The sequence below is a fragment of the Anabrus simplex genome, chromosome 1 (assembly GCF_040414725.1).
Source record: "Anabrus simplex isolate iqAnaSimp1 chromosome 1, ASM4041472v1, whole genome shotgun sequence".
In the NCBI taxonomy this organism is placed as follows: domain Eukaryota; kingdom Metazoa; phylum Arthropoda; class Insecta; order Orthoptera; family Tettigoniidae; genus Anabrus; species Anabrus simplex.
The window spans coordinates 889,204,329-889,221,869 of record NC_090265.1 but is presented as its reverse complement, the minus strand read 5'-3'; the positions used below and the strand labels follow the sequence as shown (position 1 = coordinate 889,221,869).

Genomic DNA, 17,541 nt, shown 5'->3' with positions numbered 1-17,541 from the left:
CTTCTGAAAAATTGATGAAACCCCGATTCCAATGCAAGGCGTATATATTTACTAGTTGTGGCATAATGGTCATTGTACTTGTCTGCGAGCGTCGTAGACGTGAGTTCGAGTCTCGTTTCAGGGAACGTTATTTAAAAATTGGAACAAAAATATTACGCAAATTGCAGTGCCGGTACACTTCGTTTTCTACCTGAAATTAATATAGGTCTAAATGTTCTCACAGTTACTGCTGGATCTCTTCTTAATCTGTTTATCCTCCAGGGTCGGTTTTTCCCTCGGAGACTTTGGGTCGGGGGATACAATTGGGGAGAATGATCAGTACCCCCCGCAGGCGGCCTCACCTGCTATGCTGAACAGGGGCGTTGTGGAGGGATGGAAAGAAGATTAGATAGGACAGGGAAGGAAGCGGCCTTGCCCTTAAGCTAGGTACCATCCCGGCATTTGCCTGGAGGAGAAGTGGGAACCCACGGAAAACCACTTCAAGGATGGCTGAGGTGGGAATCGAACCCTCCTCTACTCAGTTGACCTCCCGAGGCTAAGTGGACCCCGTTCCTGCCCTCATACCACTTTTCAAATTTCGTGGCAGAGCCAGGAATTGAAGCCGGGCCTCCGGGGGTGGCAGCTAATCACGCTAACCACTACACCACAGAGGCGGACTATATTAATTTGAGGTAGGAAATAAAGTTCCACTGCAATTTGATCATTACTTTTATTCGCATTTTTACCTTCACATTCCCTGAAATAATTAATTAAATTTGTATTTTAAAAAAAAGTAATTTAACGCGGGACTCGAACTCCCATCGTCGTGGTTTGTAGACAAGTATGATGACCACTCGGCCACTGCTACACTTGACTAATGTGCAACTTTTCAAGTATATACGCAGTGCTTTACAATCGGGAATTCGTAATTTTTTCGGAAATTATTAGGTTGCGGACCTAACAAGTTCAAGTTAAATGTGTTCGCATTTTAGTGTTCTATCCCCTCCACGTGGTCCAAAGCGGATCCTGCCTCATGACATTCGTCCTCATTTATTTCAAAAACGAAACTGTACGGTATTGACCCAAACCCTTCTACACGAGTTACTGTTGAGTATCCCCCAGCAGCTACATTAAGCTAGTTGAAATCGATTGGACGCAGGGTCTGATCCATCCTTGTAAAATCTATAAGCAGCTGCTGCACTGGAGAGATTGGTAAGTTGCAATCTGTTGGAAACTCTAACCTATATCGTCTAGTAGGTACCTTGTTCATTATGGCTTCGGTAATTAGAAGTCTTTCTTCTGACCACTCTAAAAGGTCGTTATTTCTTAGTAGGGGTCATCCTTTGCCTTCTTCAGTTTATAAATAGTCCTCATACAGTAGTAAAGCTTCAAACTTACGTCTTCTACATGTCTCCATTTTGAAATTTTAGCAACTGTTAAGGGGTTTAACACAGGAGTGCTGCTAGGTTAATTTAACACAAGATTTAACAATTGTTAGAGTTAACAATTCTTGATGAGACGACCATTTTGTTAAATTGTGTGTTATGTCTCCTTAACAGCAGTGTTAACACATAACATTCGTTGAAGAAACCGGGCCTTAGACAATGAATTGGAGTTTACACTCGACCCTGTGCGACTGCGAGAAAATGGGCCGATTGCAGAAACGATGACTAGTTTTAAGCCGTAAACAACGTCTAAATTGAGCACGATCTTCTATTGCATAAACAATGTTTAGCCGATGTTTAACTAGACATCATTTAAAGTTTCAGTATCGGTTTGAAAATGTAGATAGAAGTATCTTTCATTCAACTCTTTGCTTGTCGCAACCAATGAAATTCGTCGGTGCGCACGCCAAACGCCAGATTTAACAATTGTTAGAGTTAACAATTCTTGATGAGACGACCATTTTGTTAAATTGTGTGTTATGTCTCCTTAACAGCAGTGTTAACACATAACATTCGTTGAAGAAACCGGGCCTTAGACAATGAATTGGAGTTTACACTCGACCCTGTGCGACTGCGAGAAAATGGGCCGATTGCAGAAACGATGACTAGTTTTAAGCCGTTAACAACGTCTAAATTGAGCACGATCTTCTATTGCATAAACAATGTTTAGCCGATGTTTAACTAGACATCATTTAAAGTTTCAGTATCGGTTTGAAAATGTAGATAGAAGTATCTTTCATTCAACTCTTTGCTTGTCGCAACCAATGAAATTCGTCGGTGCGCACGCCAAACGCCAGTCAGCTGTTTGTCTTCCTACACATTACTCAAATATGGCCAAGCATGATCATAACTTGCCCACTGATAAGAGTATCGCTTTCGGTGGAAATTAAATCTCATAATATTATCGACACTAAAGCGACACGCCACTGTACTGGGAAGTGTAGCTTTGATTATAGCGTTGTTACAGTGAGTGTAATCTACTCATAAATGCAGTAGCTTCGACGAAGGGAAGATGAAAAAATAGTAATGTGTAACCGAGTGTGTTGTACGGGACATATAGATGTGGCTTGCATTCTGGAGACCGTAGGTTCGAAACGCATCATTGGCATCCCTGAAGATTGTTTTCCGTAGTTTCATTTTTTACACCAGGCAAATACTAGGGCTGTTATTATGGCCTTGGCTCTTCTTCCCTAGTCCTCCTCTTTAAACAATAATCACCCAGTATCCAGTATTCGGGAGATAGTGGGTTCGAACCCCACTGTCGGCAGCCCTGAAGATGGTTTTCCATGGTTTCCCATTTTGACACCAGGCAAATGCTGGGGCTGTACCTTAATTAAGGCCACGGCTGCTTCCTTGCCACTCCTAGCCCTTTCCTGTGCAATCGTCGCCATAAGACCTAACTGTGTCGGTGCGACTTAAAGCAACTTGCAAAAAAAAAAAAAAAAAACAATAATCACCACCACTTGCCTTTTCCTATCTGATAATTGCCAAAAACGTATACGATTATATATATATAAAAAACCACATACAACCTACTTTTTAGTTTTCACTATTATGTGTGTTTACTATTACTATTATTGTTCGGCGCTACAGTCCATGTAGGTCCTTGGCCTCCTTCATCACTTGCCTCCATTCGTCCCGGTCCTTGGCTTTCCTTCTCCAGCATTTTTTTCTCGCCGGGTCGTCACCAAGTTATCAGCTTTTCCTGTAGTATGTCTTAAGGTATCCGTAACATTTGTCTTTTTACGAGGTAGGGGAGTTAACCCTACGCCCAACCCTCAACCTGGAGGACCAGGGTATCATTCTTAATCTGGATCATCACCTTAGACCGGTCCGGCTTGGGTGGCCCTACCAGGAGCATGTGCTCCCGCCGGCATAGCTCTAAGGATCATTTGAACACGCAAGCCTCCAAACACTCAGCAAAATGTATTTTGCCTTCGTCACGGTGGTGATACCATTATGTGTGTTTACTTGGCAGTAAATATAAGTGAATCCCTCCCGGTTGATGTATGTGACAGCCCTCTGACGATCGGGACACGTAATTCTGATATGTATTTAGTCGAAGTGACCAATAATTCCATGGAAATTACCCCATGTATACATTAAAATATATCGGTTGCCAAGAATTGTATTCAAGTTGACAGTTACTGGACTGTCCCTTTGTCAGTCTCAAGAAACAAGTCTCCTGAAAAGTGAAACCTTATTTTAAGATCTATCTCCCTGTACATGTCAAATGAATTGCAGCGATTTAGCAGCGGGCGACCCACAGAGAGGCCGTCGGACTAACCTTTCTTCCCGGAATCGTCTTAACATGATAATACAAATTACATGTTTCATGGTAAATAACCTCTGATTGTTATTCACTCCTCTCATTTGAGGTTAAACAGTGCTCTTAGCAGTGTTTAAACATGGCCAGTTGAACATCGATTTTAGACAGTGTCTAAGTGATAAATAACATCTCTACAATACGACAGCCATACTCAGGCATTTTTTAACCATATACATCGTCTAAACACAGTTTCTGCAATCGGCTCTATGTCTTTGGCCTCAATTTTGAATCCGACAAAGCTTCGGCCAACTCGTGCTCAAGTCAAAATTTGAAGGTGCGAGTTTCAACATTTGCACCACCTCCGTGCCCTTAAAGATGCGGGTGCTAGTCCACTTTCTGAAAGATTTTAATTTTGTTTTTATTAGTAAGGAATTTCACTACTTTTTCCGTATAAATAGCTAGGCTATCTCAAGACAAATATCCACCACGCTAGTCAACCAACCTCATAATCCAGATTTAGGCTACCATACGACAAATATTCGGTACCATTCACCGTACCACTCAACACAAAATAAATTTCTAACTTCTGAACGGAATCAAAGGAGCGGTAATAAATTTCATATTATTCTGTATTGAAAAGCAATATAATGTAAAACAAAAGCGAAAGGTTTCCACCTATTCAATACTATTTATTGTAATCTTTTAAAAAGTTACATATATTTGATGAAACTAGTTTCAGTCTTGCTAGAGACCATCATCAGTCAAAATTAATAAAGTTAAGGCAAGAAATGAATTAAAGATAAAATTTATGAAGGAAGTGTGTGTTGTTGATATTCAGTGTAAGACAGGTAAAGATTTGGATGTTAAACACTCATTACGATCCACATGTCTTGTGTAAGTTGTCAGTTTTATTCCAATTTGAAGAATGCACTTCACTGAAGACCAGGTGAAACACTTGAAATACTAGCACTTGAAAAATCTTCTTGAATTCAGTTCAGCTGAAACATGTGAACAGAATAATGTTGATGGGAAAGTGTTGAGATGTTCATTTGTTTTCAGTATGGATCACTGAAACAGTTGAAAGAGCAAAAACAAAGAAATAGAACTGAGCTGTAGATGGAAGGCGTAGTGAATAGATTAAAATGAAAAAGGGGATCACTTCAGTCAACTATATGCTACCATTTTATTTCAAAGAATCTATATTCTGGATGATACAACAACATATCCTAACAATGCTCCTAGATGTTCCGAGAGCACAAGTCACATTCAGAGAGGATGGAAAAATGGATCAGTTTCAAACTCCCACATCCTCCCCACCCTGGTCGACCTCTAGTGGGATGACCAGCTGCACTGGACGTGTAATCTGATGTCTGTCAGTCGCGTGGAGTATCAGCGTCCTGATGTAGCTGTCTTGTCCTTGTCGTAACTCTTGGATGAGTGCTTTCTCCCACATATGATGGCGGTGTGAGTCATTTTGTAGAAGAACTACATCTCCCACTCGTAAGGGAACTGATCTTCCATGTGTCTGCTGGACATGATGATAGTTTCTCATTTCCAAGATATTCTTTGGTCCATCTTTTCATAAGATCGTTTGTTGCCTGTTGCTGAAGTCTGAATTGTCGTTTCAAGTCTTTGCGCAGAAATGGTTCAGATCCAGTAGGGATATAAGTCAATCGTCTTCCGAGATTTAGGAAGTGAGCAGGAGTTAAAGTGGTAGGGCCTTCAACCTGGAGTAATGGACGTGAATTTATTGTGGCCTCCATACTGGCCAGAATTGTGTTAAGTGCTTCATGGTCCACTTGTCTGCATCCTAAGACCTTTCTAATACATCGCTTAACTGTGCCAATCATGCGCTCCCACCATCCTCTCCACCAAGCAGCACGTGGAGCAATGAATTTCCAGTTAATTCCATTGATTGCAAAGTATTGGGAAGTTTCGTTTTGTTGAAGGATAGTAGTTACTTCTCTGAGTTCCTTATTGGCTGCATGGAAGGTAGCAGCATTGTCTGAATATTCTGTGTGTGGAATTCCTCTACGACTGGTGGAGCGTTGAAAGGTGAGTAAAAATTTGTCTACAGTCATGACGGAAATAAGTTCCAGGTGAACAGCTCGAGTAGTGGCACAAGTGAGTAATAAGACATACACTTTTTGTACAGTGTTGCCTTGCCTTGCATACAGTGGGCCAGCGAAATCCAAACCTGTGACTTCAACTGGAGTTGCGTACTTAATGCGGTCTGCTGGTAATGGAGCTTCGGGAGCTTGCCCGTGAGGGTTATTCGTGAGCTTGCATGGTAAACACATTTAAAGAACTTTTTTGATGGTTTGTCGTGCTCGAACGATCCAGAATTGTGACTGAAGTTCTGAAAATACTACTCGCAGTTCCAAGTGATGCAGTTTAATATGAATTTGTCTGATCAATAAATGAGAGAAGTGATGATTGCCGTTAAGAAGGAGTGGGTGTGTCTCATTAAATGATGTTTCAGTGAACTGAAGTCGACCTCCTAGGCGGATCATATTGTCTTGCAAAAATGGTTGGAAACATTTAATTTTAGAGTTCTTCGGCAGTGGTAAATGCTCCCGTAAAGCTTTACACTCCTCAGGAAAGCTTTCTTGTTGGGCCGTAAGAATTAGATAATGTCGACTGGTTTCCATTTCAGAAGCCGTCAGTTCGCCATAATGTATTTCTCTGTTATGTATGTTTTTCATGAAATGAAAAATCCATCCTATTATTTGGAGTAGTTTGAAGTAGGAACTGTACTTGAAAATATCAAGAAGGGGGTTTTGAATGGTAATGGCAAGTGTTTGGTGAGTAGTTGTCCTAAATGCTGGGAGTGTATTGTGTTCAGATATGGAATCTTGAAACCAGTGTTGTGGTGAAGCTCAAAGCCAGGTAGGACCATACCACCATGTTTCAGTCGAACATAGGTCTTGGGCTTGAATTCCTCTTGATAAATGATCTGCCGGATTATTAAGTCCTGGGCAGTGCATCCACTGTGATGGTGAAGTGTACGAGATGATCTCAGTAACGCGATTGCAGACAAATATTTTCCAACAATGAGGTTTGCTGCGAATCCACCCAAGTGTAACAGTGGGAGTCCACATTGTTGCCTTTGTAATATCATAATTTGTGGCATTACAGAAATATTGTAAAAGTCTCACTCCCATTAACGCTGCAAGCAGTTCTAGACAAGGTAAAGTGATCTTCTTTACCGGTGCTAATTTAGCTTTGCTGCATACTAGTCGCACTGTCATGTCATTGTTAAATTCCGTACGCAGGTATATAACAGCTCCATATACTTGTTCCGATGCATCACAGAAAACATGTAAAGTAGAAGTCTCATATCGTGAATATACAGCTCCTATCCATCGTGGAAGAGAAATATCTGAAAGATGGTGGAGATCGGAGCAGCATAATGACCATATTGCACCAATGTCGAAAGAAAGTGTTTCTAGCCATCCAATACCTCTGTACCAAGTATCTCGGAATAGTAATTTGCCAATTATTAAGACTGGTGAGAACAATCTGAGGGGTCGTAGAATTTTGAAATAACCCGAAGTACTAGGTGTTTGGTACTAGGTTTTTCTAAATAGCCAATCAAAATATCACCAGCAATGTGAGAGAAGGCATCAGGCTCAGTATTCCAATCAATACAAAGTATGTTACAAGTGTTATTTTAATATCCACCTATTCAATACAAAGAGATCTAGTAAATTGAGAATTAAATCTTATCATAAAAGGTTACGAGTGACATATTTCGCCCATTTTTAGGGCATTATCAGCTTCAAACTCAAACCTGTAAGGTGAATAATCAGGATCCTGATTTTTTCCTTTTTGCAAGTTGCTTTAAGTCGCACCAACACAGTTAGGTTTTATGGCGACGATGGGACAGGAAAGGGCTAGGAGTGGGAAGGAAGCGGCTGTGGCGTTAATTAAGGTACAGCCCCAGCATTTGCCTGGTGTGAAAATGGGAAACCACGGAAAACCATTTTAAGGGCTGCCGGCAGTGGGGTTCGAACCTACTATTTCCCGAATACTGGATACTGGCCGCACTTAAGCGACTGCAGCTATCGAGCTCGGTAGTCAATATAACTTGAGAAACCCCAATTCACACTGTGATCAATCCAATCCACAATTGGAAGTCTAGTCATTATAAAATAAGTTATAAAATATTTGTTCAACTCACATTTTACTAAGGGAATACTTTGCATAAATCCTGGCAAAGTTAATGCACATATTGTACATACTGTACATATTGTAAACTATGTAAATACCATAAGACAATTGTATTTAGTATTAAGTTAGTTTACTATAAGTTCCAATGTTTGGAGTTTTAATTCTTGACCTTAAGATTAATATAGGCTGAAGATGTCCATAACTAGGATGAAACATGTCCCTAACTGGTGTTTTTAATTCATGAAGAATTTAATCACTAAAAATATATATTTGTATTGAAAAGGTGGACACAATAATTTTAATCTTGAAAGAGTTTACTTATGGAAGGCAATGGCGGACAAAGCTGAACGAGGGTTTAAAAGTGCTCTGAAAAGAGTGGAAGATATAGCGGACGCAGGAGGATACTTGTAAAAGGAAATGAAGGAACAGCTACAGGAAGCGGTGAATATCATTCGTGAGTATTTTCAAATAATTAAATACGCCTTTGAAGATAAGAATAATGTTCAAGAAATAAACGTTGAAGAGGTTATGAATGTAACAAACGCAGACGCAGACCAGGAGGCAAACGGCAGTTTCGTAGCGTGACAACTAGCGACATCTCCCGGCCTCACCTATGAACCTCCAAGTAGCAAGCTGGTAATGGCACGGACTCTTCCAATTGGCAGCAATAGTTTCACAGTGCAACAATTAGTGACATCTCTCGGCTACAGCAACAACGACATCTCCGAGATACAAAGAGATCAGCAGGCAACTAGCAGTGATGAACAAAGACTGACTAAGGGAAATGATGACTAAGTGGTGACACGTAATGGTCAGATACCTGACCTGGCTAGAAACACACAGCACCAAACAAGAATGGAAGAAGATATAGAAGTAATAATAATAGAAAAGATGAACCAACAGATAAAATACATGTTTGGAAATCTAACATACGTATAATATAAAGATGATGATAAAAGAGGAAATAAAAATAATGGTGACACAAAGACAGGAACCAGCTCAAACACATGGTGTAGCAGAGACAAAGGTAACAAGACAAGAGCGCAGGGGCCAGCAAGAATGACCCAACGATGCTGAAATAAATATAATAGAAGATGAAGAGTGGAAGCGAACAACAGGGCAACCTAGAACACCAGTAAATGATGAAACTAAACTAGCAAACCAGGATAGGGAGTGGACAACAGTAGTGAGAGGCGGGAACAGACAACGGGAATACGAGACAGGAAAAGAAATGAATGGAAGAAAAATGGGAATGAGACAAGGGGAAAGTAAAATAAAGGCAGCAGAATGATATGCCTGGTTATACGTGGGAAAACTGGACAAAGATAGACGGAGGAAGCTATCATAGAATACCTGAAGGAAAACAGAGTAAAAGGAAAAATATATTGTGACCTAGTGAATGACAAAATAGGGAGCAGAGCTTTCAAAATAGGCATTCCAATGCAAGACCTAGAAACAGTCTAGATGGAAACTTCTGGTTAGAAGAGGGAATGTGTCATCTTCAGCCATATCGCGTGTAGAACAAAGTATTTGAAACACAGTTTGTTTTAAGATGGTCTTGAAACCTATAAGTTTGACACTATGAAAAATTGTTTATAGAATTTCCTGAAAACACATTTGCTGTAAGAAGTTAGTTCACTTAGTTGTAGGAATATATGAGAAGAAGAAGTCTTAAAATATTCTTCGTAGTTTTCAAGAACGTAGATACAATTCAAAATTCACAGACTTGATGAGATGTGGAAATGGGCATATATGCATAGTGTTGTTCTGGCAGAGGAGAAGAAGTCTTATGATATTCTTCTTATCATTCCAAAGTGTAGATACACTGTAAAATCATACATATTTATTAGATGTAGAATTGGGCATATAATAATGTAATAGAATTGAGCAAATAATATTTGTTCAACTCACATTTTACTAAGGGAATACTTTGCATTACAGAAATCAAGGAAGATATGGATGAACTACAAATTACAGTGGAAGACCTAAGAAACAAAATCAAGAAACTCACAGACAAGCAAACCAGACTGCAAATCAGAATCAACAAACAGACAGTAGGAAGGGTGATTTCCAATGAAGAAGAAAGGATAAGATCAGAGAGAATGAAGAAGTACTGGTCTAACAGGAAACTGAAAATTCTTTTTATAAAGTTGGCTAGAGTGGTCCAATGATGGCCGTAAAATGTAAATAATAATAAAGTTCAATACGGACCCATAAAATGAAATTCATTTCTCTAGATGAATTTGACATGCTAATATTCACAAGAATTACATAAACAAGCCTGCCTCTCAAACACACACTCTTCATTTCCGCATGAACCGTGCGTACTTTCCCGCCCATTTCACAGCTGAGAGTCAACGATGGCGCCGGCCCGGGTTATGTAGGAATGTAGCTGTGTTATCAATGCCTTGAAAGAAGAGCTCTCAACTTATGCTCATAACAACTATATTTTATGCTTATAGAAGCTTTTTTTTTTTTGCTATTGTCTTAATGTCGCACCGACACAGATATGTCTTATGGCGACGATGGGACAGGAAAGGGCTAGGACTGGGGAGGAAGCGGCCGTGGCCTTAATTAAGGTACAGCCCCAGCATTTGCCTGGTGTGAAAATGGGAAACCACGGAAAACCATCTTCAGGGCTGCCGACAGTGGGGTTCGAACCAACTATCTCCCGAATACTGGATACCGGCCGCACTTACGCGACTGCAGCTATCGAGCTCAGTAGCAGAAGCATTCAACAGTATCCTAGTGAGGTCACAGATCGCTGAAACGGCAGCTAATATTTTTTAGCTATAGTGAAAACGTGCCCGTAGATTCTCTGAGCTCCGTCAACAGCAACAAAATAGCAAGCCCGTAGTTCTAACGAGCGGCGTCTCCAGTGTGTTAAATTGATTATCATAACACGACTTCTTGAGAGTCCTTTTCAGGGTTGTAACTCTATTGCAGTAACTTTTATATTTTTCTTTAATTATACCATTGTGCAGGTGTTTTTTCAATTTACTGTAGAGAAGTACTTTATGCCTGCAGAGCGATGCAGGTTCTGGTGTGCACCATGCGTTCAGAATGGTGTTTGTATTTCGATGATGAAATTTTCTAACTGTTGATGTATAGTCAAGACCACTTTGAATGTATCTGGTTAAAGCAGAATATGAAGCATTTATGTTCCTGCCATCTACCCACTGGAATTGGTGTGCCTCAAAATATGATCTAGCCCTTTCATAATTTCTATGTTTATATGAGTGTAGTTTTGGCTCACTGGGAGTATAAATAATGTCTTTCAGATATCTAAACAAAAGAGCAAGAGATTATGCTGCATAGAAAGTGGTCAGTTAGTGAATTGTTTGAACTCAGTCTGGTAGGGTATATTGTGTTACAGTTTTTAAGGCCTTAGTTCTGCATTAACATTTTATGTTCATTAGTTAATACTGCATTTGAGAGTAAATTTATATTAAAGTAACCAACAACAATGATATTCCTATGATTTATTTTGTTTAGTATTATTTCTATGTCATCACATAGCTGTGTCCAGTTTGAAGTTAATGGATTGTAAATAGCCATAATAAGATAATTGCACCCTGACTTAGAAATCCCCAAGATGAGAATATTATGATGCTTTTGGACATTATAGATTACATTGCCACGATTTGTTTTTAGCATAAATTGATTCTTCCCCATCCGTGATTGATTTTTCAGAAGGAATTTTAAATGAATGGAATGCTTCATAACCTGTGATATTATAGAAGTTAGACTCATCACCGTGTACAGACAACCATGTTTCGACAACAACTATAAAATCGATATCTTTAATTAACTTTATGCAATCGGCGATCATCTCTAACTTACCATTTGGTTATTGAGAATTGAGCTACATTATTCACAAGGATGGAGCAATTGTTCCAAGTGAGGTAACCAAGTCACTGTATTGAATGTATGAGTTCCATTGTCTTTCTGTTGTTAGTGTAGTTTAAAAGAAGAGGCAGAAAAACATACAAACAAACAAACATAAATATAAAATATAAAAGGAAACAAGAGGAGATTGTGAAGGCTGACAGCTCATTTAAGTCTAGATGCTGAGAGCCCAATCAATTTTTCAATATCGTGTTCACATTTTATTGTAAACACTTTGAGGGAGGTGGCAGCATTTTTGCCAGAATCCTCTCTTGTCTCACAAATGCATGTTCAATTCCCTTTGTCCTAGTATCACGAGCCTTTTTGAAGAGAGCTTCATTGTAGGGCGTAAGGCCTAGGAGAGAAGTAGTTAGGATCTTCTGGCGTCTTGCTGATTTCAAAAGGGCTTCCTGTTTTTAATGTTGGACAAATCTGATGATTACGGGCTTTGCACTGTTTTTGTTGAAAGAAGAAACCCTGTGTATTGGTACATCCAGGTTGTCTCCAATTTTCTGGACAAGTTCAGTCAAGTTTTCTTCTGAATGGTATGGAATTCTGGATATTTTCATATTATTTGCTCTTGAATATTGTTTTAGTTCTTCAGTGTTGAGTTTCAGCTGTGTTGTCACTTCTCCAGAAAGGGTGCAGTTATTTGATTTTAAGTCATGTACCATGGTGTTCAGCACTATCCGTTCAGATTGCATTCTGCCCACCTCAATACTAAAATCGTCAAATTTGTCACCTACAAATTGGACAGAAGTCTTTAGTTCCTTACACACTGACTCTAGTTCACCAAGTTTGCTTAATATAACGTTGAATGCTATGGAAATGGAGTCTTGTACATTCGAGTCTGGTGGAATGTTAAGATCAGGTTCGAGTGCTACCGAGTTGCAGGTCAAACCTATCCAAAGTCTATCCTTATTTGGAAGACTAACCAGGTGACCTATTTCATGTTTGGTTGACCTCATGCGTTCTTTCTTCATGTGAACCCACTTAAGGCACTTTTTACACTTTACATTCATATTATTATCTTTAAATTTCTCAGAGCACTTCACATGTCTATCCGCCATGTTCAAATATTATGCCTTCGTATATAAAATAAAAACCCGACTATACTCGGGAATGTCACTCACTGATCAGTACCTAATTTAAAGGCCCGAATATACTCGTTTCTTGTTGTTTTTCAGTATTTCCGTCAGATATTTATAGAAATATTATTTTAGGTTCCTATTTTTGCATAACAAGTTACTGCAACTCATTCATACCTGCAACCATACCCTCCTGGAATTCCCTACTGGCTGTAACTAGAGACATACGAAATAAACATGTGTTTAAAAGGAGATATAAATGGTAGGTCTACATAGAATAAAGAAATTAGTATATAATGTAATGTTTCTTTATAGTAACTCCAAAATTTACCTTTCGTATATGACTATTATTTAAGTTTAATTTCATAATTAATTATATGTAATTAGGAACATTAAGACTGTAGTTTTGTACAACGTAGCAAAGAAAGTTTAGCATAGCCTGAGACACGTCATATAAAATAAGTCATTAATAAATAAATAAATAAACACATTTTGGGTAGTAGTGTTAGGTATTGCTAATTGCAGGCTCCACCGCACATTAGAGTTCTTGGGACTTCTAACACACGTGAAGTGAATGCACTCAACATTTTCCTCTTATGTTCCTGGCTATACTGGTGATTTTGCTGTGGTTGCACATCCTGTTTCTCTAAATTGATTGCATTATCAATGAATGTCTTTATGGTCCAGCATATTGTGACACTGGTGACTGCTGACCTTATCTATATGGAGAACCTGATGATGTTCCTTGATTAGATCCAGTAGAATGTAGAAAATGCAACAAAAGTTGGAAAGATTGCTTTTGGTGTGACATCAAGAAAACCAAATAATTGTCACATTCACCCATTTTAATTCTTTTCCCTTGTTGCCTCTGATACCAAGATGCTTCTGTTGTTGTTCATTGATGAGGTGCATATTACGGATATTGAGACTTTCACCTACTTGCACCGAGCCTTGGAAAGTGCTATTGCACCAATTGTTATTTTGCAACTAAAGTCCTGAAGTATGCTGCTAATTTCTGTTTTGTTAATCATGTCAGACATTTTTAAAATCCATCTGATGTATGTTACAGAGGTACAAAAGACATTATATCTCCACATGGGGTGCCACTAGACTTGCTGGATCGTCTTCTCATAAATCGCACATTACCTTATAACCATGATGGTGAAGGGTCCACTTCTTCTGAGAGCAGCTTCATAACTTATAATATGATTACATGATGTTAATCTCCATTCCATTGAGAGCTTGCTCATGTTTTGCTGAAGCAAATTTTTGAACTGCAAAACATCACTTGTTGTTCTGTGAGAACCTAGCCTTCAAGGTGGATGACCATCTTCTCATTACTCAGTACTCCATTTTAGTCACAAGGCAATAACTTGTGCTTGGGCATCCAGAGATAAGGATATTGATTGGGAACTGAAGTAAGGGTCCTGCAGGGCAGAATATCACACACTTTCTGAATCTAAAGAATGTAAGCTCATGGGAAGCCAATGGATAGAAGGGTTTCCTAGATAAGCTCATGTGGTACCCTACCTATGAATTGTCCACACCCAAAAATTATAGATTTTTACTCTTCTTTCTGTAATTCCCCACTTTTTACATTTCAGACAAACTGCGCAAGGAGATCAACAAAGTGGTAAATCGTTACATAGACCAGGGTATTGCTGAACTTGTACCAGGAGTGTTGTTCATTGATGAGGTGCATATGCTGGATATTGAGACTTTCACCTACTTGCACCGAGCCTTGGAAAGTGCTATTGCACCAATTGTTATTTTTGCAACTAACCGTGGTCGCTGTGTCATTAGGTAAGTTCTGAAGTATGCTGCTAATTTATCTTTTGTTAATCATGTCAGACATTTTAAAAATCCATCTGATGTATGTTACAGAGGTACGGAAGACATTATATCTCCACATGGGGTGCCACTAGACTTGCTGGATCGTCTTCTCATAATTCGCACATTACCTTATAATCGTCAAGAGATGGAACAAATTTTAAGATTACGTGCCAACACAGAGGGGATTCACGTAGAGGATGATGCTCTTTCTTTGCTGGGTGAAATAGGCTCCCGAACAACACTTAGGTACAGTACTTTAGCCTATATTTGTTTCCTTTTGTGACTAAATATAAGGAAACATGTTAAACGTACTCGAGAAGAAGGATCCACAGTGTTTCAGAAATTTCTTAACTTCTTTTTTCTATTCCCAGGTATGTTGGCCAGCTACTGACCCCAGCATCTTTGACAGCTAAAGTGAATGGTCGATCTGTTATTAGCAAAGAAGATATCCAGGAAGTAGCAGATTTATTTCTGGATGCTAAAGCATCTGCAAAGATTCTCACGAGGGAGCATGAAAAGTACATGAAGTAATATTGTTCATGTACAGTCTTATATATATATATATATAAAGGAAACTAAATAAACCTATCTCTGATCCAACTACTGTAAATATGTTATACTCTTGATATTAAAGAGAATGCTACTGAAGAGAATTAGATTGAGGCTCATTTTTGCTTGCATTTCTCTTTTACTGTAGATTAGAGTAATAGGTGTGATAATTCACATACCTAAGCAATAGTATCATGATAATTCACATACCTAAGCAATAGTATCAACTTTTTTTTTTTAATTTAGCATATGATGTATACATGACAACCTCGTACAATCTAATGATACAATTGATGTGAAATTGATCAACAAAAGAAAAATACATATAACAAAACTTATCCACAAGTAGAATGAAATTTTTTTTTTTTTGATCCACCTTGTCAGTACTCTCAAGTATAATCTCTAATTTATTATATACATCATTTCATGAGTACATGTTTTGAGAACATTACCATTCTCTTCATCAGCCCACAACTATAAAAACTCTCTTAGCATATCTAGACCTGTTAAGTTATAAAATATCTATAACTACTTAAAATAATCTAAAAGCTATGGTTGAAACCCTTCAGCTTCACATTTTGCTTGACCATAAAATGTTTTCTTAATAGTATTGCTCTATGTTTAATAACTACAAGTATGGCAATTATTAAAAAAAACAGTGTAAGTTATTTATATATAAAATGATATGTTGAAATTTCAGGATCTTATGGTTTCCTTTCATTTGAAACTGAAAATAGATTGGTCTCTTGATATGATCTAAAATGTCCCTTTGGTGCATCAAAGTCCTTGTTGATGGAAGCAATCCAATAACTGATTAGCTTCCCCTTGTTTACATTGTAGTGACAAAGTGTGTCAATTAACGTTCTAATTGTAAAAAGATTTTGTCTGCCAGATTGTCTTGTCGCCTTCAACAGATGCAGTAAGTCCACCACATGACTCATAGAAGCTGCCTCTCTTGAATATACCAAAGAAATACACACAACCTGGCAGGCAAAATCTTGAATTTGGAAAGTAACACAATCTTTTCCAACAAGAATTTATTTTGCAAGATATTAGCTGATACTATATGGTATCACTGGTCAGTTACACTACTACCATTGTACTACAATAAAGTGTTAATATTGTTCCAACCTCTTGACACAGCTCACTGAATATGGTATTTAGCAAAACATGCCACACACAAGCCTACATTACACTTTAGACATATTGTTCTGCCAAATGACTTGCACCCTTCACTGGCACGTCTTCTTTTATTACATTTTGCGACAAAGTGATTGTGTCCATCAAACTTTGAAACCTGGCAGTGTATTTTGGCAACACTTACTGTCCCAGTAATTATTTTGTGGGACCCCATAGCATCTTAAGGCCGGTCTCCACTGATTAACATTTAACAACAACATGTTAAATGTTAAAAGTGCTAAATGTTAACTGGTGACACCATGTTTCATTTAACATTGTGTCCACACTTAATAAACATGTTAAACTTGACTTCCTTTTTCTATATACAGCTGTAGTTCATTATATCAGTTTGTGTTAATACATTTAGGTGGTGTCTAGTATTTTCAAACAAGGACAATGGATTCAGATGAAGAGGATTACCGGGCGAGTTAGCAGTGCGGTTAGGGACACGCGGCTGTGAGCTTGCATCTGGGAGATAGTACATTCGAATCCCACTGTTGGCAACCCTGAAGAAGCTTTTCCATTGTTTCCCATTTTCACACCAGGCAAATGCTGGGGCTGTACTTTAATTAAGGCCACGGTCGCTTACGCCTTTCCTATCCTATCATCGCCATAAGACCTATCTTTGTCGGTGCGACGTAAAGCCACTAGCGAAAAGGAAAAAATAGATGAAGAGTATTTGGCCTTTGTTATTGCCACTGTGTTTCTTGTTATGATTTAGAAATGCAGTTTTATTAGGCTTCGAAAGCAAACCACTTTGAAGTATAAACATTGTCCGCTGTGCCCCTGACTTTTCTGAACTTTTTACAGTTCTCGGCTGTACCGTACTGGGAGCGGAGGGACGCTAGTTTTTCAATGTACTTGTGGGAACAATTTTAGATAATTTCAAGTTGCTGGAAACTGTCGGCTTTCTTTGCTTTATCTCTGTATTCCTGTGATGAGACATCCCACAAACAAGGCCTTTCTATTATATCATTAATTAAGTCCAGAGTAATCTCCTTGCTCCACTCCATTTCTGACTATAAATTTTAGTACCGGTATAGTACAGAGAGAATGGCATACGTGCGCGTACTGTATTTGTAGCTTATAACAAAGAGAATGAGTATTGCAGAGTGTTGTAACTATAATCCTATTTCAC

General features: G+C 38.6%; 1 protein-coding gene across 1 annotated transcript in view; it reads left to right on the top strand.

The window, feature by feature from the left end:
* pont (pontin) overlaps positions 1-15,459 on the top strand; it is a 47,850-nt gene extending 32,391 nt beyond the window's left edge. Inside the window, exons 5-7 of the mRNA XM_067148109.2 lie at positions 14,447-14,645; positions 14,727-14,921; positions 15,047-15,459. Of these exons, the coding sequence (XP_067004210.1) occupies positions 14,447-14,645; positions 14,727-14,921; positions 15,047-15,206 (554 nt within the window). The 3' untranslated portion in view covers positions 15,207-15,459. The remainder of the gene's footprint in view (positions 1-14,446; positions 14,646-14,726; positions 14,922-15,046) is intronic.
* The last annotated feature ends 2,082 nt before the right edge of the window (positions 15,460-17,541 follow it).